Source organism: Mustelus asterias, chromosome 19 (assembly GCF_964213995.1).
Source record: "Mustelus asterias chromosome 19, sMusAst1.hap1.1, whole genome shotgun sequence".
In the NCBI taxonomy this organism is placed as follows: Eukaryota; Metazoa; Chordata; class Chondrichthyes; order Carcharhiniformes; family Triakidae; genus Mustelus; species Mustelus asterias.
Window position 1 is genome coordinate 19,844,985 of NC_135819.1, and position 20,354 is coordinate 19,865,338.

Here is a 20,354-nt window from a genome sequence, read left to right on the forward strand (position 1 = left end):
GCTGGCCATCCAGCGACGCCCATGTCCCACGTGTGAATAAAAAGGGTGATGACAGCTTCACATCAGCGAGTGTGGGAATCCTGACCCCGCTGGTGACCAGCTGAACAGTGAAGGAATTAAGGTGAGCGGGCAGGTAAGTGGAGCTGAGTTCACGAAAAGATCAGCCACGATCTTATTGAATGGCGGAGCAGGCTCGAGGGGCCAGATGGCCGAATCCTGCTCCTAGTTCTTAAGTTCTTACATATCAAAGCCAAGATTGACAGATTTGAGAGAGGTGTGTGGAATAAAGCAGGGTCGATGAGGTTAAGATACAGTTCAGTCTTCGTCTGATTTGAACAGTGGAAAATGTGTTATCAAGATGAAGCGTCTGCCTTCAAAGACCACAGTCTAACCTCTTGGTTTGATGACAGTTCAGGTTCCACCACATTCTGCGGTGATGCACAAAGTTGACACTTACATTATACTTCTGAAAGAAGCTCAGGTAGCGAATAACTCCAACCCAAACCAACAGGGTTGAGGTTCCGAGTAGAATACTGCAAACGTCATAGGATGCAAAATTCTGAAAAATAAACACATAGATTCATCATGGGTGAGGATCGTTAAGGTGTGGAACAGTGACTGCTTTAAAAAAAACATTTCAATCACTTCAATTGCAAAGTTTACTGATACTAAACCGAGGCCCAGTTTGCTCTCTCAGCAGTAACCTGCTCACTGACGCTCGGTTTGGGTTCCCCCAGGGTCACTCAGCTCCGGATCTCATTGCAACCTTGGTTTAAACATGGACAAAAGAGTTGAACTCCATAGCTAGAGTGAGAGTGACTGTCCTTGACATCAAGGCAGCATTTGACCGCATCAAGGAGCCCGAGCAAATCTGGAGTCAACGGGAATCAGAGGGAAAACTCTGCGCTGGTTTACCCAGCACAAAGGAGGGACCGGGTTCGAGGCCTAGCTCGGGTCCCTCTCTGTGCGGAGTCTGCATGTTCTCCCCGTGTCTGCATGGGTTTCCTCCAGGTACTCCGGTTCCTCCCACAGTCCAAAAGCCAACCTGTGACACTAATAAATAATAAACTTAGATGGTTGTGATCGTTAGCAGTCAACCATCTCAGCTCCAGGACATCTCTGCAGGGGTCCCTCAGGGTAGTGTCCTAGGCCCAACCATCTTCAGCTGCTTCATCAGTAACCTTCCCTCCATCATAAGGTCAGAAGTGGGGATGTTCGCCAATGACGGCATAATGTTCATCACCATTCGCAACTCCTCAGATACTGAAGCAATTGTTCAAATGCAGCAAGATCTGGACAATATCCAGGCTTGGGCTGACAAGTGGTAAGTAACATTCACACCACACAAGTGCCAGGCAATGACCATCACCAACAAGAGGGAATCTAACCACTGTCCCTTGACATTCAATAACGTTACAATCGCTGAATCCCCACTATCAACATAATGGGCTTACCATTGACCAGAAGCCGAAATGGACTAGCCTTATTAATACTGTGGCTACCACAGCAGGTCAGAGGCTGGGAATCCTGTGGTGAGTAACTCACCTCCCAACTTCCCAAAGCCTGTCCACCATCTACAAGGCACAAGTCAGGAGTGTAATGGAATACTCCCCACTTTCCTGGATGGGTGCAGCTCCAACAACACTCAAGAAGCTCTCTGGGTCAAATCCTGGAACTTCCTCCCTAACAGCACTGTGGGTGTACCTACACAACAGAGTGCAGCGAGTTCAAGAAGGCAGCTCATTGCCACTTTCAGCTAAGGATGGGGGATAAATGTTTAGTAAAGTAAGAGTTTTAACAACACCAGGTTAAAGTCCAACAGGTTTATTTGGTAGCAAATGCCATTAGCTTTCGGAGCGCTGCTCCTTCGTCAGATGGAGTGGATATCTGCTCTCAAACAGGACATACAGAGACATGTCTCTGTATGTGTCTCTGTATGCCCTGTTTGAGAGCAGATACCCACTCTATCTGACGAGGGAGCAGTGCTCCGAAAGCTAATGGCATTTGCTACCAAATAAACCTGTTGGACTTTTAACCTGGTGTTGTTAAAACTCTTACTGTGTTCACCCCAGTCCAACGCCGGCATCTCCACATCATGAATAAATGTTTACCCAGTGACATCCACATCACATAAATGAACTTTAAAAATGTAACAGATCGCACAACGTTATTTTAAGTAGAGCAGGAGGTAAAAGTTTATTTTAAAGTTTATTTATTAGTCACAAGTAAGGCTTACATTAACACTGCAATTAAGTTACTGTGAAAATCCCCTAGTCGCCACACTCCGGCACCTGTTCGGGTACACAGAGAGAATTTAGCACGGCCAATGCACCCTAACCAGCACGTCTTTCGGACTGTGGGAGGAAACCGGAGCACCTGGAGGAAACCCACGCAGACACGGGGAGAATGTGCAAACTCCACACAGACAGTGACCCAAACCGGGAATCGAACCCGGGTCCCTGGCGCTGTGAGGCAGCAGCGCCAACCACTGTGCCACCCCAAGATGCCTTGAAAGTGCTGAGATAGGTTAAGGCGCTCACTTGAGGGGAATAAACTTGCCGGGGCTACAGGGTTAGGGTGTGGGAATGGGACTGATTGGATTGCTCCAAGGAGAGTCAACATCATCTTGATGGGCCGAATGGTTAGTAGCTGGGCTCCAATCGACGGGTTTCCAAACCGGGCCAGGACAGAGTGCTGCCAGTGGAACCAGGCTGCCAAGTGGCATGCGACACCTCAGTGCGGTACTGAGGGCATGCTGCATGTGCAGAGGTGCTCGCCAGCAATCAAGTTGCTGATCCGAATCCCCGTCTGCCTGTTGGAAACAATCTCATTAAAAGGGACATTGGTCAACATTTCCCGCTCAGCTAGCAGAGAAGACAAAACAGTTAGTTAGTTATTCATTGAGTTTTCTGTCTGAGGGTGCCTGTGACACTGAAGAGTCATAGAGATTTACAGCATGGAAAAAGGCCCTTCGGCCCAACTTGTCCATGCCGACCTTTTTTTAAACCACTGAGTCAGTCCCAATTGCCCACGTTTGGCCCATATCCCTCTATACCCATCGTACCCATGTAACTGTCTAAATGCTTTTTAAAAGACAAAATTGTACCCGCCTCTACTACTACCTCTGGCAGCTCGTTCCAGACACTCACCACCCTGTGTGGAAAAAATTGCCCCTCTGGACCCTTTTGTATCTCTCCCCTCTCACCTTAAACCTATGCCCTCTAGTTTTAGACTCCCCTACCTTTGGGAAAAGATATTAGAATCATAGAAACCCTACAGTACAGAAAGAGGCCATTCGGCCCATCGAGTCTGCACCGACCACAATCCCACCCAGGCCCTACGCCCATATCCCTACATATCCACCCACTAATCCCTCTAACCTACACATCTCAGGACACTAAGGGGCAATTTTAGCATGGCCAATCAACCTAACCCGCACATCTTTGGATTGTGGGAGGAAACCAGAGCACCCGGAGGAAACCCACGCAGACACGAGGAGAATGTGCAAACTCCACACAGACAGTGACCCAAGCCGGGAATCGAACCCGGATCCCTGGAGCTGTGAAGCAGCAGTGCTAACCACTGTGCTACCATGCCGCCCTAGATATTGACTATCTAGCTGATCTGTGCCCCTCATTATTTTATAGACCTCTATAAGATCACCCCTCAGCCTCCTACGCTCCAGAGAAAAAAATCCCAGTCTATCCAGGCTCTCCTTATAACTCAAACCAGTGGTTCCCAAACTTTTTTCACTGGGCCGCACTTTCGGAATAAAAATTTGCTCGTGCCACACCGAATTTTTTATTGATAAGAAATACATTCAAAAACAAAAAAAAACAACTCCTAGCAACGCTTGATTCATAACATAGAACACAACTACTTTATAATATGATCATGGGACATCCAGAAAGTATAAAACAATCACTTTGGAAAAATATCTAATCCATGTTTAAATGTTTCTTTGATTGTCCTTGAATCTTCCCGCCACACTTGCCATCCTCTCTCGCCGCGCCAGTGTAGCGCGCCGCACGCTTTGGGAACCACTGACTCAAACCATCAAGGCCCGGTAGCATCCTAGTGAATCTTTTCTGCACTCTTTCTAGTTTAATAATATCCTTTCTAGGGTGACCAGAACTGTACACTTCTCTCCTTATGAGAGACAGTGTACAGAGATGTTTCAATATGATCGAGGTACTTTGTAAAACTTTATTGCACTGAACTTTACAACGATAGTACAGGCCCACATGAATCCACCAGGCAGCAGTGCGGATCACGACACCACACTCCACATTCCATAGAATCTCTACAGTGCAGGATGAGGCCATTCGGCCCATCAGGTCTGCACCAACTCTCCGAAAGAACATCCCACTGAGGACAATTTATGGAGCCCAACATAGAGACTAGGATATTAATTTTGATGATCAGTCATGATCAAAATGGCTCACCTGGTGAAGGAGCGGCACTCCGTAAGCTCGTGATACCAAATAAACCTGTTGGACTTTAACCTGGTGTTGGAGACTTCTTGCTGTGCCCACACCCCAGTCCAACGCCAGCATCTCCACATCGTACATCAGATGGAATGGCGGAGCAGGCCCAAAGGGCAGAATGGGTTACTCCTGCTTTAGATTCTATGTTTGTCTCTGCCCCGCCCTTCATCACTCTCACACACCTCACGCCCAGTGGTGGCACAGTGGTTAGTGATGAACATTGTCAGAGAATACAGCAGGATATAGATAGGCTGGAAAATTGGGAGGAGAAATGGCAGATGGAATTTAATCCAGATAAATGCGAAGTGATGCACTTCGGTAGATCTAATGCAGGGGGGAGCTATGCAATAAATGGCAGAACCATCAGGTGTATAGACACACAGAGGGACCTGGGTGTACAAGTCCACAGATCCTTAAAGGTGGCAGCACAGGTGGAAAAGGTGGTGAAGAAGGCATATGGCACGCTTGCCTTTACTGGACGGGGCATAGAGTACATAAGTTGGCATATGATGTTGCAGTTATATAGAACGTTGGTTAGGCCACATTTGGAATACTGCGTCCAGTTCTGGTCACCACACTACCAGAAGGACGTGGAGGCTTTGGCGAGAGTGCAGAAAAGGTTTACCTGGTATGGAGGGTATTAGCTATGAGGTGAGATTGAGTAAACTAGGGTTGTTCTCCCTGGAAAGACGGAGGTTGAGGGGCGACCTAATAGAGGTTTATAAGATTATGAAGGGCTTGGATAGGGTGAACAGTTGGAAGCTTTTTCCCAGGTCAGAAATGACAAACTCAAGGGGTCACAGGTTCAAGGTAAGGAGGGCAAGGTTCAATACGGATATGCAGGGGACGTATTTTACACAGAGGGTGGTGGGGGTCTGGAATGCACTGCCAAGCAAGGTGGTTGAGGCAGACACACTAGGATCATTTAAGACTTATCTAGATAGCCACATGAACAGACTGGGAATAGAGGGATACAAATGGATGGTCTAGTTAGGAACACATGATCGGTGCAGGCTTGGAAGGCCGAAGGGCCTGTTCCTGTGCTGTATTGTTCTTTGTTAGCACCGCTGCCTCACAGCACCAGAGACCTGGGTTCAATTCCCGACTTGGGTCACTGTCTGCGTGGAGTCTGCACATTCTCCCCGTGTCTGCGTGGGTTTCCTCCAGGTGCTCCGGTTTCCTCCCACAGTCCAAAGATGTGTGGGTTAGGTGCATTGGCCATGCTAAATTCTCCCTCAGTGTACCCGTACAGGCACCCGGAGGAAACCCACGCAGACACGGGGAGAACGTGCAAACTCCACACAGACAGTGACCCGAGGCCGGAATCGAACCTGGGTCCCTGGCGCTGTGAGGCAGCAGTGCTAACCACTGCCGCCCATTTCTTCAGCCGAGTGATCGCGAGTGCTACCCCCTTCCCATTCTAGCCGCCCCAGCACGGGGAAAGCTGGGGTCCGGAGTGCGTTTCGGACAAATTACCTTGGATTCTATTCCTATCTTCATGATTGTCCCCAGGAAGGTGAAAATATCGCTGACAATGAGCAGGATGTACCAGCCGTTGAGGAACTCCATGCGGGTGGAATATGACACCTCCTTCCCGTGCTTTTGCTGGAAGAATTTCCCAAATTCCTGGGGGGAGAGAGAGAGAGTGGGTTACTCTGGGATCCATGGTTTTAAATCTCTCAGCACATCAGGCTCACCCAGTGACCCAGGATGAGGGTGGTACGAGAATGCCAGATCTGGGGGTGAGAAAGTGTCAAAACTCTGCCGAGATGGATGGACAACACAGAGGTGTCACATGTTCCCTCAGGTGGGAATATCTTGTCTACATTGGCCCTTGCCTGATTCTATTAGGTTAGCCCTCAAAACCTTCTTCCATAGAATAAAAACCCTGCATGTCCAATCCTTCCCGATGATTATCCCAGTTCTAGTGGTATGCTACAGAACCTTTATTGCACCTTCTCCAGGCCCCTTTATCTTCCCCTTGCAATGCGGAGATTGAAACTGTACATTTGGAACAATCTACTTTAGTCAAATAATAAGCACATGTGTTAGCAGGTCAGCCAAAGGAAGATTTCAGCCTGAAAATAACTGTAAAAAGTCTAGTTCATTAGATGATTAGATGAAGCAGGAAGGGGGGTTTGCATGGTGCACAAACATTAACTTAGCCAATATTGTCCTGTCCATCTCAGAACCAGGGAATCAGGCAAGGTAGTGATATTGCCACTGGACTAGTAATCCAGAGACCCAGGGTAATGTTCTAGAGGCCAAGGTGGAGTATATTAGAAACGAGAAGCAGGAGGAGGCCATTCAGCCCTTCCAGCCTGCTCCATCATTCATTTTGATCATGGCTGATCATCGAATTCAATATCCTGATCCCCCCCCCCGCCTTCCTCCCATATCCCTGGATCCCATAATGGTGACCATCAAACCATTGGCGATTATTGTGAAACCACATCTGGTTCACTAATGTCCTTTAGGGAAGGAAATCTGCCGTCCTTACCCGGTCTGGCCTACATGTGACTCCAGAGCCACAGCAATGTGGTTGACTCTTAACTGCCCTCTGAAATGGTCTATCAAGACACTCAGTTCAAAGGGTGATTAGGCATGGAGAACAAATACTGACCCAGTCATTGACAGCAACCTCCCATGAATGAAAAACGTTATCCTTGATCCCAAGGAGATATTATAGAAGCACACTGTGCCACCGGACGCAGCTCCCCGCCGCCCACGCAGATCCCTCTTTAAAGATGTGCCAGAACACGCTTAGTTTTAAAATCCACCATTTGTGCGCAAACATTTTCCAAATCATCCTGTATAAAAATGTTGGACAAAACTCCCACCATGTGGCATTTCCCAATAATATGCAGATAGCTCCATCTGCTAACAGAATCGCACTATTCCGAATCAGAATCTGCATAGAGTCATAGAGGTTTACAGCATGGAAACAGGCCCTTCAGCCCAACTTGTCCATGCCGACCATTTTTTAAAAACCCCATAGCTAGTCCCAATTGCCCGCATTTGGCCCATATCCCTCTATACCCATCTTACCCATGTAACTGTCTAAACGCTTTTTAAAAGACAAAATTGTACCTGCCTCTACTACTACCTCTGGCAGCTCGTTCCAGACACTTACCACCCTCTGTGTGAAAAAATTGCCCCTCTGGACACTTTTGTATCTCTCCCCTCTCACCTTAAACCTATGCCCTCTAGTTTTAGACTCCCCTACCTTTGGGAAAAGATATTGACTATCTAGCTGATCTGTGCCCCTCATTATTTTATAGACTTCAATAAGATCACCCCTCAGCCTCCTACGCTCCAGGGAAAAAAATAGAGTCAAAGACTGATGGATATTCTGAAGCTCTTGGATGACAAGAGTTCACAAAGGACGCGGGAGCGAGTGAGAAACGCAAGGGGAGAGCCCGTGCCAGAGAGCGACACACGCACATGAGCTGATATAGCCCACGAGTTTGATTCTGGGTTCCCGCAGTTACCACCCCACAATACTGAATAATAGAAACCTGAGTGTACTCACATGTTGCAGCATGATTCCTCGGATAATCGATCTCATGCATAAGACAAAAGACAGCACACAAAGTAGGATGATAAATATGTCAAAGATCAGTCGGCCAGCATCGTTGTTAGCTGTGGTGGGGGTCCGGGGGGGATTGGGGTGAATTGGAGAGAGAGAAGAAAGAAACTTTTAAATGGACAAAAATTTGAAGGATGAATAAAACCAGTGTTAGGCCTTGACAAACAGAAGCGTGTGCAGCCTTTCAGCAACTCTCCAATTCCAAGTTTCAGAGGCTATTAGGGTTCACGTAGGTAGTACTCAGTGCTGCCACTGGGACTTCAATAAATGAGTCACCCGCTTAAAAATAAATGTCACGCCCGGTACAATTATCCACACAAAAAAAGGAGGCATCCATTTGGCCCGAGCAGCTCTCAGAGCCAAGTGGCTCTCAATTGGCCCATCGAGTTTGCACCGACAATAACCACTAAATCCCATTTTCCTGCACTTGTCCAGTTGGAGCGGTAAATAAAGCAAGAGATCCTGGTTAACAGGGCGGCACGGTGGCACAGTGGTTAGCACTGCTGCCTCACAGCGCCAGGGACCCAGGTTCGATTCCTGGCTTGGGTCACTGTCTGTGTGTACATTCTCCCCATGTCTGCATGGGTTTCCTCCGGGTGCTCTGGTTTCCTCCCACAGTCTGAAAGACGTGCTGGTTAGGGTGCATTGGCCGTGCTAAATTCTCCCTCAGTGTACCCCAAACAGGCGGCGGAGTGTGGCACGGTAGCACAGTGGTTCGCACTGCTGCTTCACAGCTCCAGGGACCCAGGTTCGATTCCCGGCTTGGGTCACTGTCTGTGCGGAGTTTGCACATTCTCCTCGTGTCTGCGTGGGTTTCCTCCGGGTGCTCCGGTTTCCTCCCACAGTCCAAAGATGTGTGGGTTAGGTTGATTGACCATGCTGAAGAAATTGCCCCTTAGTGTCCTGAGATGCGGAGGTTAGAGGGATTAGTGGGTAAATATGTAGGGATATGGGGGTAGGGCCTGGGTGGGATTGTGGTCAGTGCAGACTCGATGGGCCGAATGGCCTCTTTCTGTACTGTAGGGATTCTATGAACTAGGGGATTTTCACAGTAACTTCATTGCCGTGTTAATGTAAGCCTACTTGTGAATGCGTGGAATGGGGGGGGGGGGGGGGGAAGAGAGAGAGAGAGAGAGAGAGAGAGAATCAGCCATGATCACAATGAATGGCGATACAGGTTCAAAGGACCTACTCCTGCTTCTAGTTTCTATGTTTCGTAAGCGCTGTGCGCCACAGGCTGGGTTCTAAAGTAAAGTTTATTTATTAGTCATAAGTAAGGCTTACATTAACGCTGCAATGAAGTTCTAGAAGGTGGCATTAGAATGGGCGGCCAGTGCTTACACCTGTCACAGGCACGAGGGGGTGAAATGGAGTTGGGTTAAATAGTTTATGTCCAATGGAAGCGACACAGCAAGGGAACCCAATAACAGGCCCAGTTTCTATGAATAACTGTTTTGTAAATGTTTAATGTGCTCAGAGTAATGCTCAAAATGATGCTGACCTGGCAGTAAATTCTACACTTTCAATTTTTCCATTAAACTATTGCTGCCCAAACGTCTTTCATTGTCGATTCTCAAAAGGTTGCCAGGCCTGGTTGGTAGGGATTAGGGAGTAGTGGTGGGGGTGAGGTAGGAGGAGAACAAAAGAAGGGATTTAATCGTCAGGGATATTTAGCAACCTACTTTTTCAATGACATTTTTGGAGCAGGAATCAGGTGTCAAATACGAGTCATTTAGACCATTGTGAAGCGGGGATTTAAAAGGGGCCTCCCAGTTGGAGACTCACTGCACCGTTGCTGCCTCACATCACCAGAATATCGTCTCCCATCTGGGAAGCCCCCAGTTAAGATGTTTAAACTGAGGCCTAGTCTGCCCCCCTCAGATGGGCAGACAGATTGTGTGCAACTATGTTATACAGTGACGAGATTTCAAGAGTGTGTTGCTGTCTGTGAGTGCTTTGGAATGTTGGAACGAAAGACGTTATATAAACACAAGTGTTCTGGGAGTAGGGCTGCCTACAGCTGGCCGGTCTCACGGCCTCGTGTGTACCGAGGTGAGGAGGAGACATTCCCCAGGATCTCTAAGTTACGAATGGCCACCCGGGCAAGGTGGCATTAGGCTGTCAGTGCCATTGGAACCATTATGGGAAAGTGATGGCCTCGTGGTATTATCGCTAGATTATTAATCCAGAAACTCAGCTAATGTTCTGGGGACCCGGGTTCGAATCCCACCACGGCAGATGGCGAAATTTGAATTCAATTTTTTAAAAATCTGGAATTAAGAATCTGTTGATGACCATGAAACCATTGTCGGAAAAACCCATCTGGGTCACTAATGTCCCTTTAGGGAAGGAAATCTGCCTCCTTCCCCGGTCTGGCCTACATGTGACTCCAGAGCCACAGCAACGTGGTTGACTCTCAACTGCCCTCCAAGGGCAACTAGGGATGGGCAATAAATGCTGGTCAGCCAGCGACGCCCATGTCCCAGGAATGAATAAAAATAATGTGCCAGCGGGGTTCAACATCTCAATGTGGGAGGGGAACCGCTGCAAATGCAAGGAACTGGGATCACACGGAAAGCAGAGGTCATGTGTTATCTCTGCAGAGATTAAATCCCCCCCATTCTCTGACGGCCAATTACATTCTGGCTTCATTGCGCAAGTGACCATTCCTCAGCCATGAGCCACAGCGGGGAGTTTCGGCAGGGTAGCTACGATCCAAAGATAGCTTCACGGACATCATCGTGGCGTCAGAGTTACTGAACGATCAGCGGCAGAAACCCAGATGCCAGACAAGCAGAGACTTACAGCCGAGGAGGTAGCCTTTTGGCCATTATATCCGTGTTAAAATAACTAACCTATAGCGTCTTTAGCGTCAGGAAACATTGCAAAGGGTTTCACAGCAGCAATATAAAACAACATATGATACCAAGTCATAAAACCTTGGTCAAAGAATCAGGTTAAAATAATCTGAAAGGAGGAAGTAGAGGAGGTAGCAAGGTGTATTAGATATTCCAAAACCAATCCCCCCCGTCACATTCTTTCCACACAACCCTGTACCGAACCCAAACTAATCCCACTGCCCACTATCGCCCCTTGTATTAATCCCAAACTAATCCTGCCACCCCACTCTGTCCCCATAGCCCTGTATCAATCCCCATAGTCTAATATCAATCCAAAAATAATCCTGCTACCCGCTCTCTCCCCATAGCCCTGTATCAATCACAAACTAATCCCACTGTCCCACTCTCTCCTCATAGCCCTGTATCAATCCCCAAACTAATCCCATGGCCCCAATCTCTCCCCATAGCCCTGTATCAATCCCCAAACTAATCCCACTGCCCCACTCTCTCCCCATAGCCCTGTATCAATCCCCAAACTAATCCCACGGCCCCACTCCGTCCCCATAGCCCTGTATCAATCCCCAAACTAATCCCACAGCCCCACTCCGTCCCCATAGCCCTGTATCAATCCCCAAACTAATCCCACTGCGCTGCTCTCTCCCCATAGCCCTGTATCAATCCCCAAACTAATCCCACAGCCCCACTCCGTCCCCATAGCCCTGTATCAATCCCCAAACTAATCCTACTGCCCTCCTCTTCTGATAGCCCTGTATCAATCACAAACTAATCCCACTGTCCCGCTCTCTCCCTCCAGCCCTGTATCAATCACAAACTAATCCCACTGTCCCACTCTCCCCATAGCCCTGTATCAATCCCAAACTAATCCCACTGCCCCACTCCTAACCCATAGCCCTGTATCAAGCCCTAACTAATCCCACTGCCCCACTCCCTCCCCAGAGCCCTGTATCAATCCCAAACTAATCCCACTGCCCTGCTCCTGCCCGTAGCCCTGTATCAATCCCCAAAACTAATCCCACTATCCCTTGCTCTCCTGGTACCCATTTAAAGTTAGCAGAATTCTGTTTAGAAGGTTGTCCATTCGATATTCTCACCATATCCAAAAACACTGGGATCAGAGCACTCATTGATGACCACATCATTATCGAGGGTGATCTTTATCCGGCCACTATGAGCCTTGTTATCAAACAGGATCTGAAAAGCAACAGAAAGCACTCATCACAATTTCCTCATCACATGCTCCCAACACCACGACCCCCATCTCCCCACCCCACACATCTGAACGTGCCATCGAGCGAGGGGGGGGGTCATGGATTCTGTTTGCCCCTAGCTGCCGCTCTTCATTATTCAAGAGTCCAAACAGCGGGCTGTTCAACTGCAGAGGGCATCACAGCTACGCCCGATCCTGTCCATTCACCCTCGCACTCAGCAATGGCCGGGAATGCAACCGGGCTTCACTGAATCGGCAGGGAATGCAACTGGGCTTCACTGAATCGGCATTAGCGGCAAGCTGGATGATGCTTCACCCCCTCTGCAGCTCAAGGAGTCCAACTGTTTCCCCCAGTTGAGATCAGCTTACTGAAATCTGCAGCCTTCAGACTTGCTGATGGTACACCCACACCTTAGACACAGGAAGCTTCAGGACTTTGACCCAGTGACAGAATGTAGTTATAATCCCAAGTCAGGATGATTTTTTTAGTTTAGTTTATTTATGAATGTCACAAGTAAGGCTTACATTAACACTGCAATGAAGTTACTGTGAAAATCCATTAGCTGCCACACCAGCGACTGTTCGGGTACACAGAGAGAATTTAGCACGGCCAGTGTACCCGAACAGGTATTTTCACAGTAACTTCATTGCAGTGTTAATGTAAGCCTTAGTTGTGACTAACAAACTTAAAAGTTTAAAAGTAAAGTTTATTTATTAAAAAGTGTGTTAGTCACAAGTAAGGCTTACATTAATTCTGTAATGAAGTTACTGTGAAAATCCCCTAGTCGCCACACTCCGGCGCCTGTTCGGGTACACTGAGGGAGAATTTAGCACGGTCGACGCACCTAACCAGCACGTCTCTCAGACTGTGGGAGGAAATCGGAGCATCCGGAGGAAACCCACGCAGACATGGGGAGAACTTGGAAGGGAACGTGATGGTGTTCCCATGCCTCTGCTGCCCTCGTCCTTCCGGGTGGTAGGAGTTGGGGGGTTTGGAAGGTGCTGTCGAAGCAGCTTTGGAAAGCTGCTGCAGTGCAATCACGATGTGGAGATGCCGGCGTTGGACTGGGGTAAACACAGTAAGAAGTTCAACAACACCAGATTAAAGTCCAACAGGTCCAACAGGATTAATCCCCACAGCTTGCCTGGACCTGCAGAGTCTCACTGTCTGGAGACAATACACATCTTTTTAGCCTGTCTTGATGCTCTCTCCACTCACATTGTTTATATCTTAAAGACTTGATTAGCTGCAAGTATTTGCATTCCAACCATTATTCATGTAAATTGAGTTTGTGTCTTTATATACCCTGTTTGTGAACAGAATTCCCACTCACCTGAAGAAGGGGCTTGGGGCTCCGAAAGCTTGTGTGGCTTTTGCTACCAAATAAACCTGTTGGACTTTAACCTGGTGTTGTTAAACTTCTTGCAGTGCAATCACAGCAGAGCAGTGGAAGAGAGGGCTATTTAAGGCTTTGTGGAAGCTTTCTGCCACACTGCCAGTTCAAGACTAATTCCTTCACCGTTGCTCCATCATGTGAGGAGCTGAACCGGCTCTTACTCGAGTTAACACGCTAAAGAGATTAACACTGGGTTCTGCTTGTGCAGGGAGAGGAACGGGTTACTCAGGAAACAAGCATGAGGATTGTACTTACCAGAATCTGAAATGTGTAGCAATCCGGGATTTCGTGGTTGATAATTGTCTGAATGTTTATGGCTTTCAGCTTAAACCTTATGGAGACATTTATAAGCCTGAAAGCACAAAAACAGAATAGGTTTAACAGGCTGACTGTGAATGTCTTTTTTTAAACCTTTGCTCACCTGCTGTTGCCCAGTGGGTTTTCACAGAGAAATGCCCAGATTCTATCCATGGTCTGCTCTGACAAGATGTGGAGATGCCGGCGTTGGACTGGAGTAAACGCAGTAAGAAGTTTAACAACACCAGGTTAAAGTCCAACAGGTTTTGCTACCAAATAAATCTGTTGGACTTTAACCTGGTGTTGTTAAACTTCTTACTGCTCTGACAATGCAGGAGCAGAGACTCAAACTGACTTTGCCATCAGCAGCTTAATGTAAGTGAAAAGATGTCAAGGAAGGTCAGAACTGGGCTTAGTGATGATGCCCCCCCCCATGGTCGAACACAGTCTGATAGTTATTAAGTAAAAGTTTATTTATTAGTCACAAGTAAGGCTTACATTAACACTGAAGTTACGGTGAAAATCCCCTAGTCACCACACGCCTGTTCGGGTACGCTGAGGGAGAATTTAACATGGCCAATGCACCTAACCAGTCTTTCGGACTGTGGGAGGAAACTGAAGCACCCGGAGGAAACCCACGCAGACTCCACAGACACCAATTACTGACTGCACCTGAAGCTTTTCCAGCCGCTGAATATACTATCTTAAAGGCTGGTGAATACACACTCCACAGTAACTTTAGGAAAGTGAACTGGAAGCAAATATTTGGTGGGAAACTATTGGTGAAGTGGGGTGGGAGTTAATGGTCAGAGTTTACTTTGTTCCAGGTTGTTTTACTGCCCCTTCTAGTGGTTAGGATTCGCTGCTCTCACCAGCAGGGCCCGGGTTCGATTCCCGGTCAGGGAATGAAGACTTATTTGGGGAGGCACGGTGGTTAGCACTGCTGCCTCACAGCACCAGAGACCTGGGTTCGATTCCCGGCCTTGGGTCACTGTCTGTGTGGACTCTGCACGTTCTCCCCATGTCTGCATGGGTTTCCTCCCACAGTCCGAAAGACGTGCTGGTTAGTTGCATTGGCCGTGCTAAATTCTTCCTCAGTGTACCCGAACAGGCGCCGGAGTGTGGCAACTAGGGGATTTTCACAGTAACTTCATTGCAGTGTTAATGTAAGCCGACTTGTGACTAATAAATACATTTTAATTTTACTTTAACGGTGGCAGTTAGAAAAAGGAGAAAGCGCAGGCGAGTGAAATCCAATTTCTATCAAAGACACAATGGGCCAAATGGCTACTGCGCTTTTTTTACACCCAGGTGGCTATATTTAAGTGAACCCAGACAAGCCATTCAATGGTGTGAGAGACATTATTATCTCTCAAATCTGAGCAGATATCAGGGCCAGTTAATCCCCTTCTGTGCTCAGAATCCCTGGGTTGAGTTTTAGCATCAGTGTAAATGCAGACTCCAGTCAGCTAGCTCAGCACAGACAAGGGGCTGCATCTGGAGCTTGGGCTGCAGTAGAACACTCACAATGAGCAGTGTTATCTTATTCAGTGAGACATCAGTGACTTACAAAACAGGGACTGTCAAGCTCAGACACATCATCATCCTCAGACACAAAACACACAAAGCATCAGCAAACACTCCCTGCAGTTATTTTGCACAAATCTGTGATGTCGCAATAAAGTATAATTATTAGCCAGCTCCAATTATTTAAATGAGAGAGATTTAAATGTCCTCTGTCATCTAAAACTAGTGCAATCAGGCCAGGACTCTCATTTTCCCACTTCAAGGTTCACTTAAATCAGATGAATGATCTTTGATGATCTTTAATATAAACAGTTACTTTCCCTGTTACTCCTCATTCTCTCAGGGCTACAGGTCCCTTCCTCCCCGGAGGGCACTAACTTACTGGGGTCAGGTCCCCCTTCTCCTGCAGGTGCAGATTCACACTGGGACTGGGCCACAAAATGCAGCTCACATTGGTGCCATTGTCATAGAATCTCTACTGTGGAGAAGGAGGCTATTCAGCCCATCAACTCTGCACTGACCACACTCTCACCTATCCCCATAACCCCATGCATTTACCCCAGATAGCGTCAGGGGGACTAAGGGGCAATTTAGCATGGCCAATCCACTTAATCCGCACATCTTTGGACTGTGGGAGGAAACCGGAGCACCCGGAGGGAACCCACGCAGACACGGGGAGAATGTGCAAACTCCGCACAGACAGTGACCCAAGCCGGGAATCGAACCTGGGTCCCTGGCGCTGTGAGCCAGCAGCGCTAACCCACGGTGCCACCGTGCCACCTCTTGTTCAAAATAACCCAAGACACAATATGTTGGGAGATTTTCCAACTGATGCACCACAGCCTATCCTCATTCAGCACCAGTTGTGCCAGTTAATGTAGCACACGCAGGCGTTACCTCGGTCTGCTTCACTGCAGGCCAGTTCTGTGACCAGTACGCCACGGTGTTTTAAATACTTTGTAGTTTTAAAGGTACATGTAATACCTTTAATTAGTCCATACATATAAATATTTCTTCTATACATTTTTAGAAATTAAACAAAGAAACTTAGATGCACAGTTACAGAGTGCCCCTTTGATACCAAACATATGTTAGATACATTCCTTTAAAACACCCAACTGTTGGAATCACAAGGCCATAAAGGAGACTTAATTGCCTCACCAGACACCTTATCAGAAACAACTGATACAAGAGTGAGTTTTAATGAAGCTGCCTTCACAGTTTCTAATCAAAACAGAGTCAGAAAGATATTAATGTCTTAGCCAATGAAAGAGTTATGGTCGGGGACTTAGTGGGAACTGACAAGAATTAATGGGAACATGATGATACCCCTTCAAATGTAGGCAGTGATTAAAAAGCCCAGCCATTGGATTGATAAGTAATATATCCATGTGTTTCATTATGCTGGCAATAAACAAACCTATCAGAGCTATAATTGGGAAATATCCTGAAGGCAAGACGAGTTGACCACATCCCTTAGAGATTCAGTTAACTTCACTGACAAGGCCACAAAATACTAATGGCTTTTGTAGGCCCCCTTTATCAATTGAAGGATGCTCATGTGAGACCGTTTTAGCGAGGATGCTTTGTGAGGCTGCTATCAAAAATAGAGTAAGGGTTTTAACAACACCAGGTTAAAGTCCAACAGGTTTATTTGGTAGCAAATGCCATTAGCTTTCGGAGCGCTGCTCCTTCGTCAGATGGAGTGGATATCCACTCCATCTGATGAAGGAGCAGCACTCCGAAAGCTAATGGCATTTGCTACCAAATAAACCTGTTGGACTCGAACCTGGTGTTGTTAAAACTCTTACTGTGTTTACCCCAGTCCAACGCCGGCATCTCCCACATCATCAAAAATAGAGACATGATGTCTGACTAAGAGACTAGAGGACAGGCTTAGGGATGATCTTTTGGGGTATCCCACGAGGTATCGTGATCTCATAGGAAAAAATACTGAACCACCCTGATCTACTGGATCAATACGTAAAGTATGTCATTTGCAACACTTTTGATTGGATTGTGTCCAAGTGACTGTGAGCTGCAGAATTGTATAAACCAGGATGATTTTCTTTGTCTGGTGGACTGGGGTCTCTGGCCCATTGTGTCGAGAACCTACCCCCTTGCTAGCAAGTAAAATAAAGACAATCTGGCGGTTAGGTATCTTGTGTTAATGTGTGTTTATGTTGAAGTTAAACTCGGAAGTCGAGATTTCGACAGTAGGAAGCAAAGCCCCGAGTAAGCTGGGCCTGGTTAAGGATATTGGGTTCATGTCACACTATTTGTAACTCCCACAGTTGCGTGGACCTGCAGAGTTTCACTGGCTGTCTTGTCTGGAGACAATACACATCTTTTTAGCCTGTCTTGATGCTCTCTCCATTCACATTGTTTTGTTTCTTAAAGACTTGATTAGTTGTAAGTATTCGCATTCCAACCATTATTCTGTAAATTGAGTCTGTGTCTTTATAAGCTCTGTTTGTGAACAGAATTCCCACACACCTGAAGAAGGGGCTTGGAGCTCCAAAAGCTTGTGTGGCTTTTGCTACCAAATAAACCTGTTGGACTTTAACCTGGTGTTGTTAAACTTCTTACTGGTTAAGGCGGCAGCCCATACAGCTCCCCCTGAGGAACAGTCACCACGCTGGCTCCCACACAATGAGTATTAAATTAAAACGTGCCATCATCCCTGAGGTATTAGCCATGTCGAGGCCAGAAAGTGAGAGAAACATGAAATCTATAGCAAGGGTCAGCTTCTTCAATAACTCCCTCTGTCTGTAGATTTTTAAAATATGTATACATATTGTACATAAAAATACATATCTATTTCTTAGACCTGGGCAGATAGACACTGACAGAATAATTCAGGAGAAACAGCTGTACTCAGAATGGTTAGAAACTCGCTACCACATGGGGTTGTTGAAGAGGAAACTAGACAAGTTAAAGAGAGAAAGGAATAGCAGGCTATGTAGACAGAGTAGATCAGGAGGGGCTTTGTGTGGAGAACCAACATTGGGATAGCCCAGGTGGGCTGAACAGGCTGTTTCTGTGCTGCAAATTCAACATCATTTTATGAAGTGACTGGTGACAAGACAAAGGCAATCAGCATTGCCACATACTTAAAGTTTATTCATTCGTGTCACAATGGCTTACATTAACACTGCAATGAAGTTACTGTGAAAATCCCCTTGTCGCCACACTCTGGCGCCTGTCCGGGTAACACTGAGGGAGAATTTAGCACGGCCAATGCACCTTAACCAGCACGTCTTTCAGACTGTGGGAGGAAACCGAAGCACCCGGAGGAAACCCATGCAGACACGGGGAGAACGTGCAAACTCCACACAGACAGTGACCCAAGCTGGGAATCGAACCCGGGTCCCTGGCGCTGTGAGGTAGCAGTGCTAATCAATGTGCCACCGTGCCGCCTACGACACACGGAGAAGGGACAAACACAGCAAAACCTCCTGCACACAGACATACACAAGTCGACCAAAGCTATACAGCCACGTCAGCGCTTACCCTCCCAGCCAGCAAATAATCCTAATCATAATTACCCCCTAGCTAATCCCTATATCCCCTTATCCAATCTCCTCGGGAATCTTTACACAATTTCTGCTTCAACAACTAACCTTGGTAGTGAATCTGCAGCTATACATTGTGGAGAAACCTCTCCTGCCCTGGATCAAAATCTTAAACTGCTCTGTATAGCTGCTCAATCTAAGCAGCCTGTTCATATCCTGACCCATCCTTTCCTCATTTGAAACTATATTCCATCACACAGTGGGGCGGCATGGCGGCACAGTGGTTAGCAGCGCTACTCACAGCGCCTGTGGCCTGGGTTCGATTCCCGGCTTGGGTCACTGTCTGTGCAGAGTCTGCACGTTCTCCCAGTGTCTGCATGGGTTTCCTCCGGGTGCTCCAGTTTCCTCCCACAGTCCGAAAGACGTGCTGGTTAGGGTGCATTGACCGTGCTAAATTCTCCCTCAGTGTACCCGAACAGGCGCCAGAGTGTGGCGACTAGGAGAATTTCACAGCAACTTCATTGCAGTGTTAAGGTCAGCCTTACTTGTCACTAATAAATAAATAAACTTTACTTTACAGTGATCTGAGAAGTTGGAATGTATTTCCTCAAACCAGATGGCAACACTGCAGATCTACACCGCACCGTCGCAAACCTCAATGTCCTTCCTGTCCTGTAAAGGCCAATGTTGCACACAGCACTCGAACTCGAGCTTCGTGCAAGCTTAACCTCTTGGCTCTGAACATTGGCGATTCATAACCAGTCAAAGCTGGGCTCAACACAATAATCACAAATGTTGTTTTAACACAAGGATGACATTACTTGTAGAATTTCAGTGTCATGTTCCTGTACTTTGGCGTGTCTCTGGGGTCGATGCGTGAGGCGGGACTCACATTCACACACTCTGCAAGAAAAGGAGCAGAATTACCGGCAAGAATGTTAGAATTCCATTGCAGTAAAACCATTAGCCCCGTCCATCATTCTTAACGATATGTTAGTTGTATTAAGGGTAAGGATACACAAGCAATGACTGATTACTTTATGTTTTAAACGAGTTTTCTTCATAGTTTTTGTGTTAAAAGTTAAAGTTTAAAGTTTATTCATTAGTCACGGGTAAGGTTTACATTAACACTGCAATGAAGTTACTGCAAAAATCCCCTAGTCGCCACACTCTGGCGCCTGTTCGGGTCAATGCACCCTAACCAGCACGTCTTTCAGTCTGTGGGAGGAAACCGTGTCTTGCTGCAGTGTCCCTTTAAGGAGTGGTTTGTTAATTTAAAAAAAAAGTTTATTCACTAGTGACAAGTAAGGCTTACATTAACACTGCAATGAAGTTACTGAGAAAATCTCTCCTAGTCGTCACACTCCGGCGCCCGTTCGGGTAACACTGAGGGAGAATTTAGCATGGCCGATGCACCCTAACCAGCACGTCTTTCAGACTGTGGGAGGAAACCGCAGCACCCGGAGGAAACCCA

The 20,354-nt window shown here is 47.1% G+C and overlaps 1 protein-coding gene across 1 annotated transcript in view; it reads right to left on the bottom strand.

Annotated features, from left to right (window-relative positions):
• Nucleotides 1-20,354, bottom strand: part of mcoln1a (mucolipin TRP cation channel 1a) — a 74,580-nt gene that overhangs the window by 21,576 nt on the left and 32,650 nt on the right. Inside the window, exons 5-10 of the mRNA XM_078235121.1 lie at nucleotides 19,702-19,783; nucleotides 13,797-13,893; nucleotides 12,029-12,128; nucleotides 8,020-8,129; nucleotides 5,964-6,113; nucleotides 458-559 (exon numbers count right to left, since the gene is read on the bottom strand). Of these exons, the coding sequence (XP_078091247.1) occupies nucleotides 458-559; nucleotides 5,964-6,113; nucleotides 8,020-8,129; nucleotides 12,029-12,128; nucleotides 13,797-13,893; nucleotides 19,702-19,783 (641 nt within the window). The remainder of the gene's footprint in view (nucleotides 1-457; nucleotides 560-5,963; nucleotides 6,114-8,019; nucleotides 8,130-12,028; nucleotides 12,129-13,796; nucleotides 13,894-19,701; nucleotides 19,784-20,354) is intronic.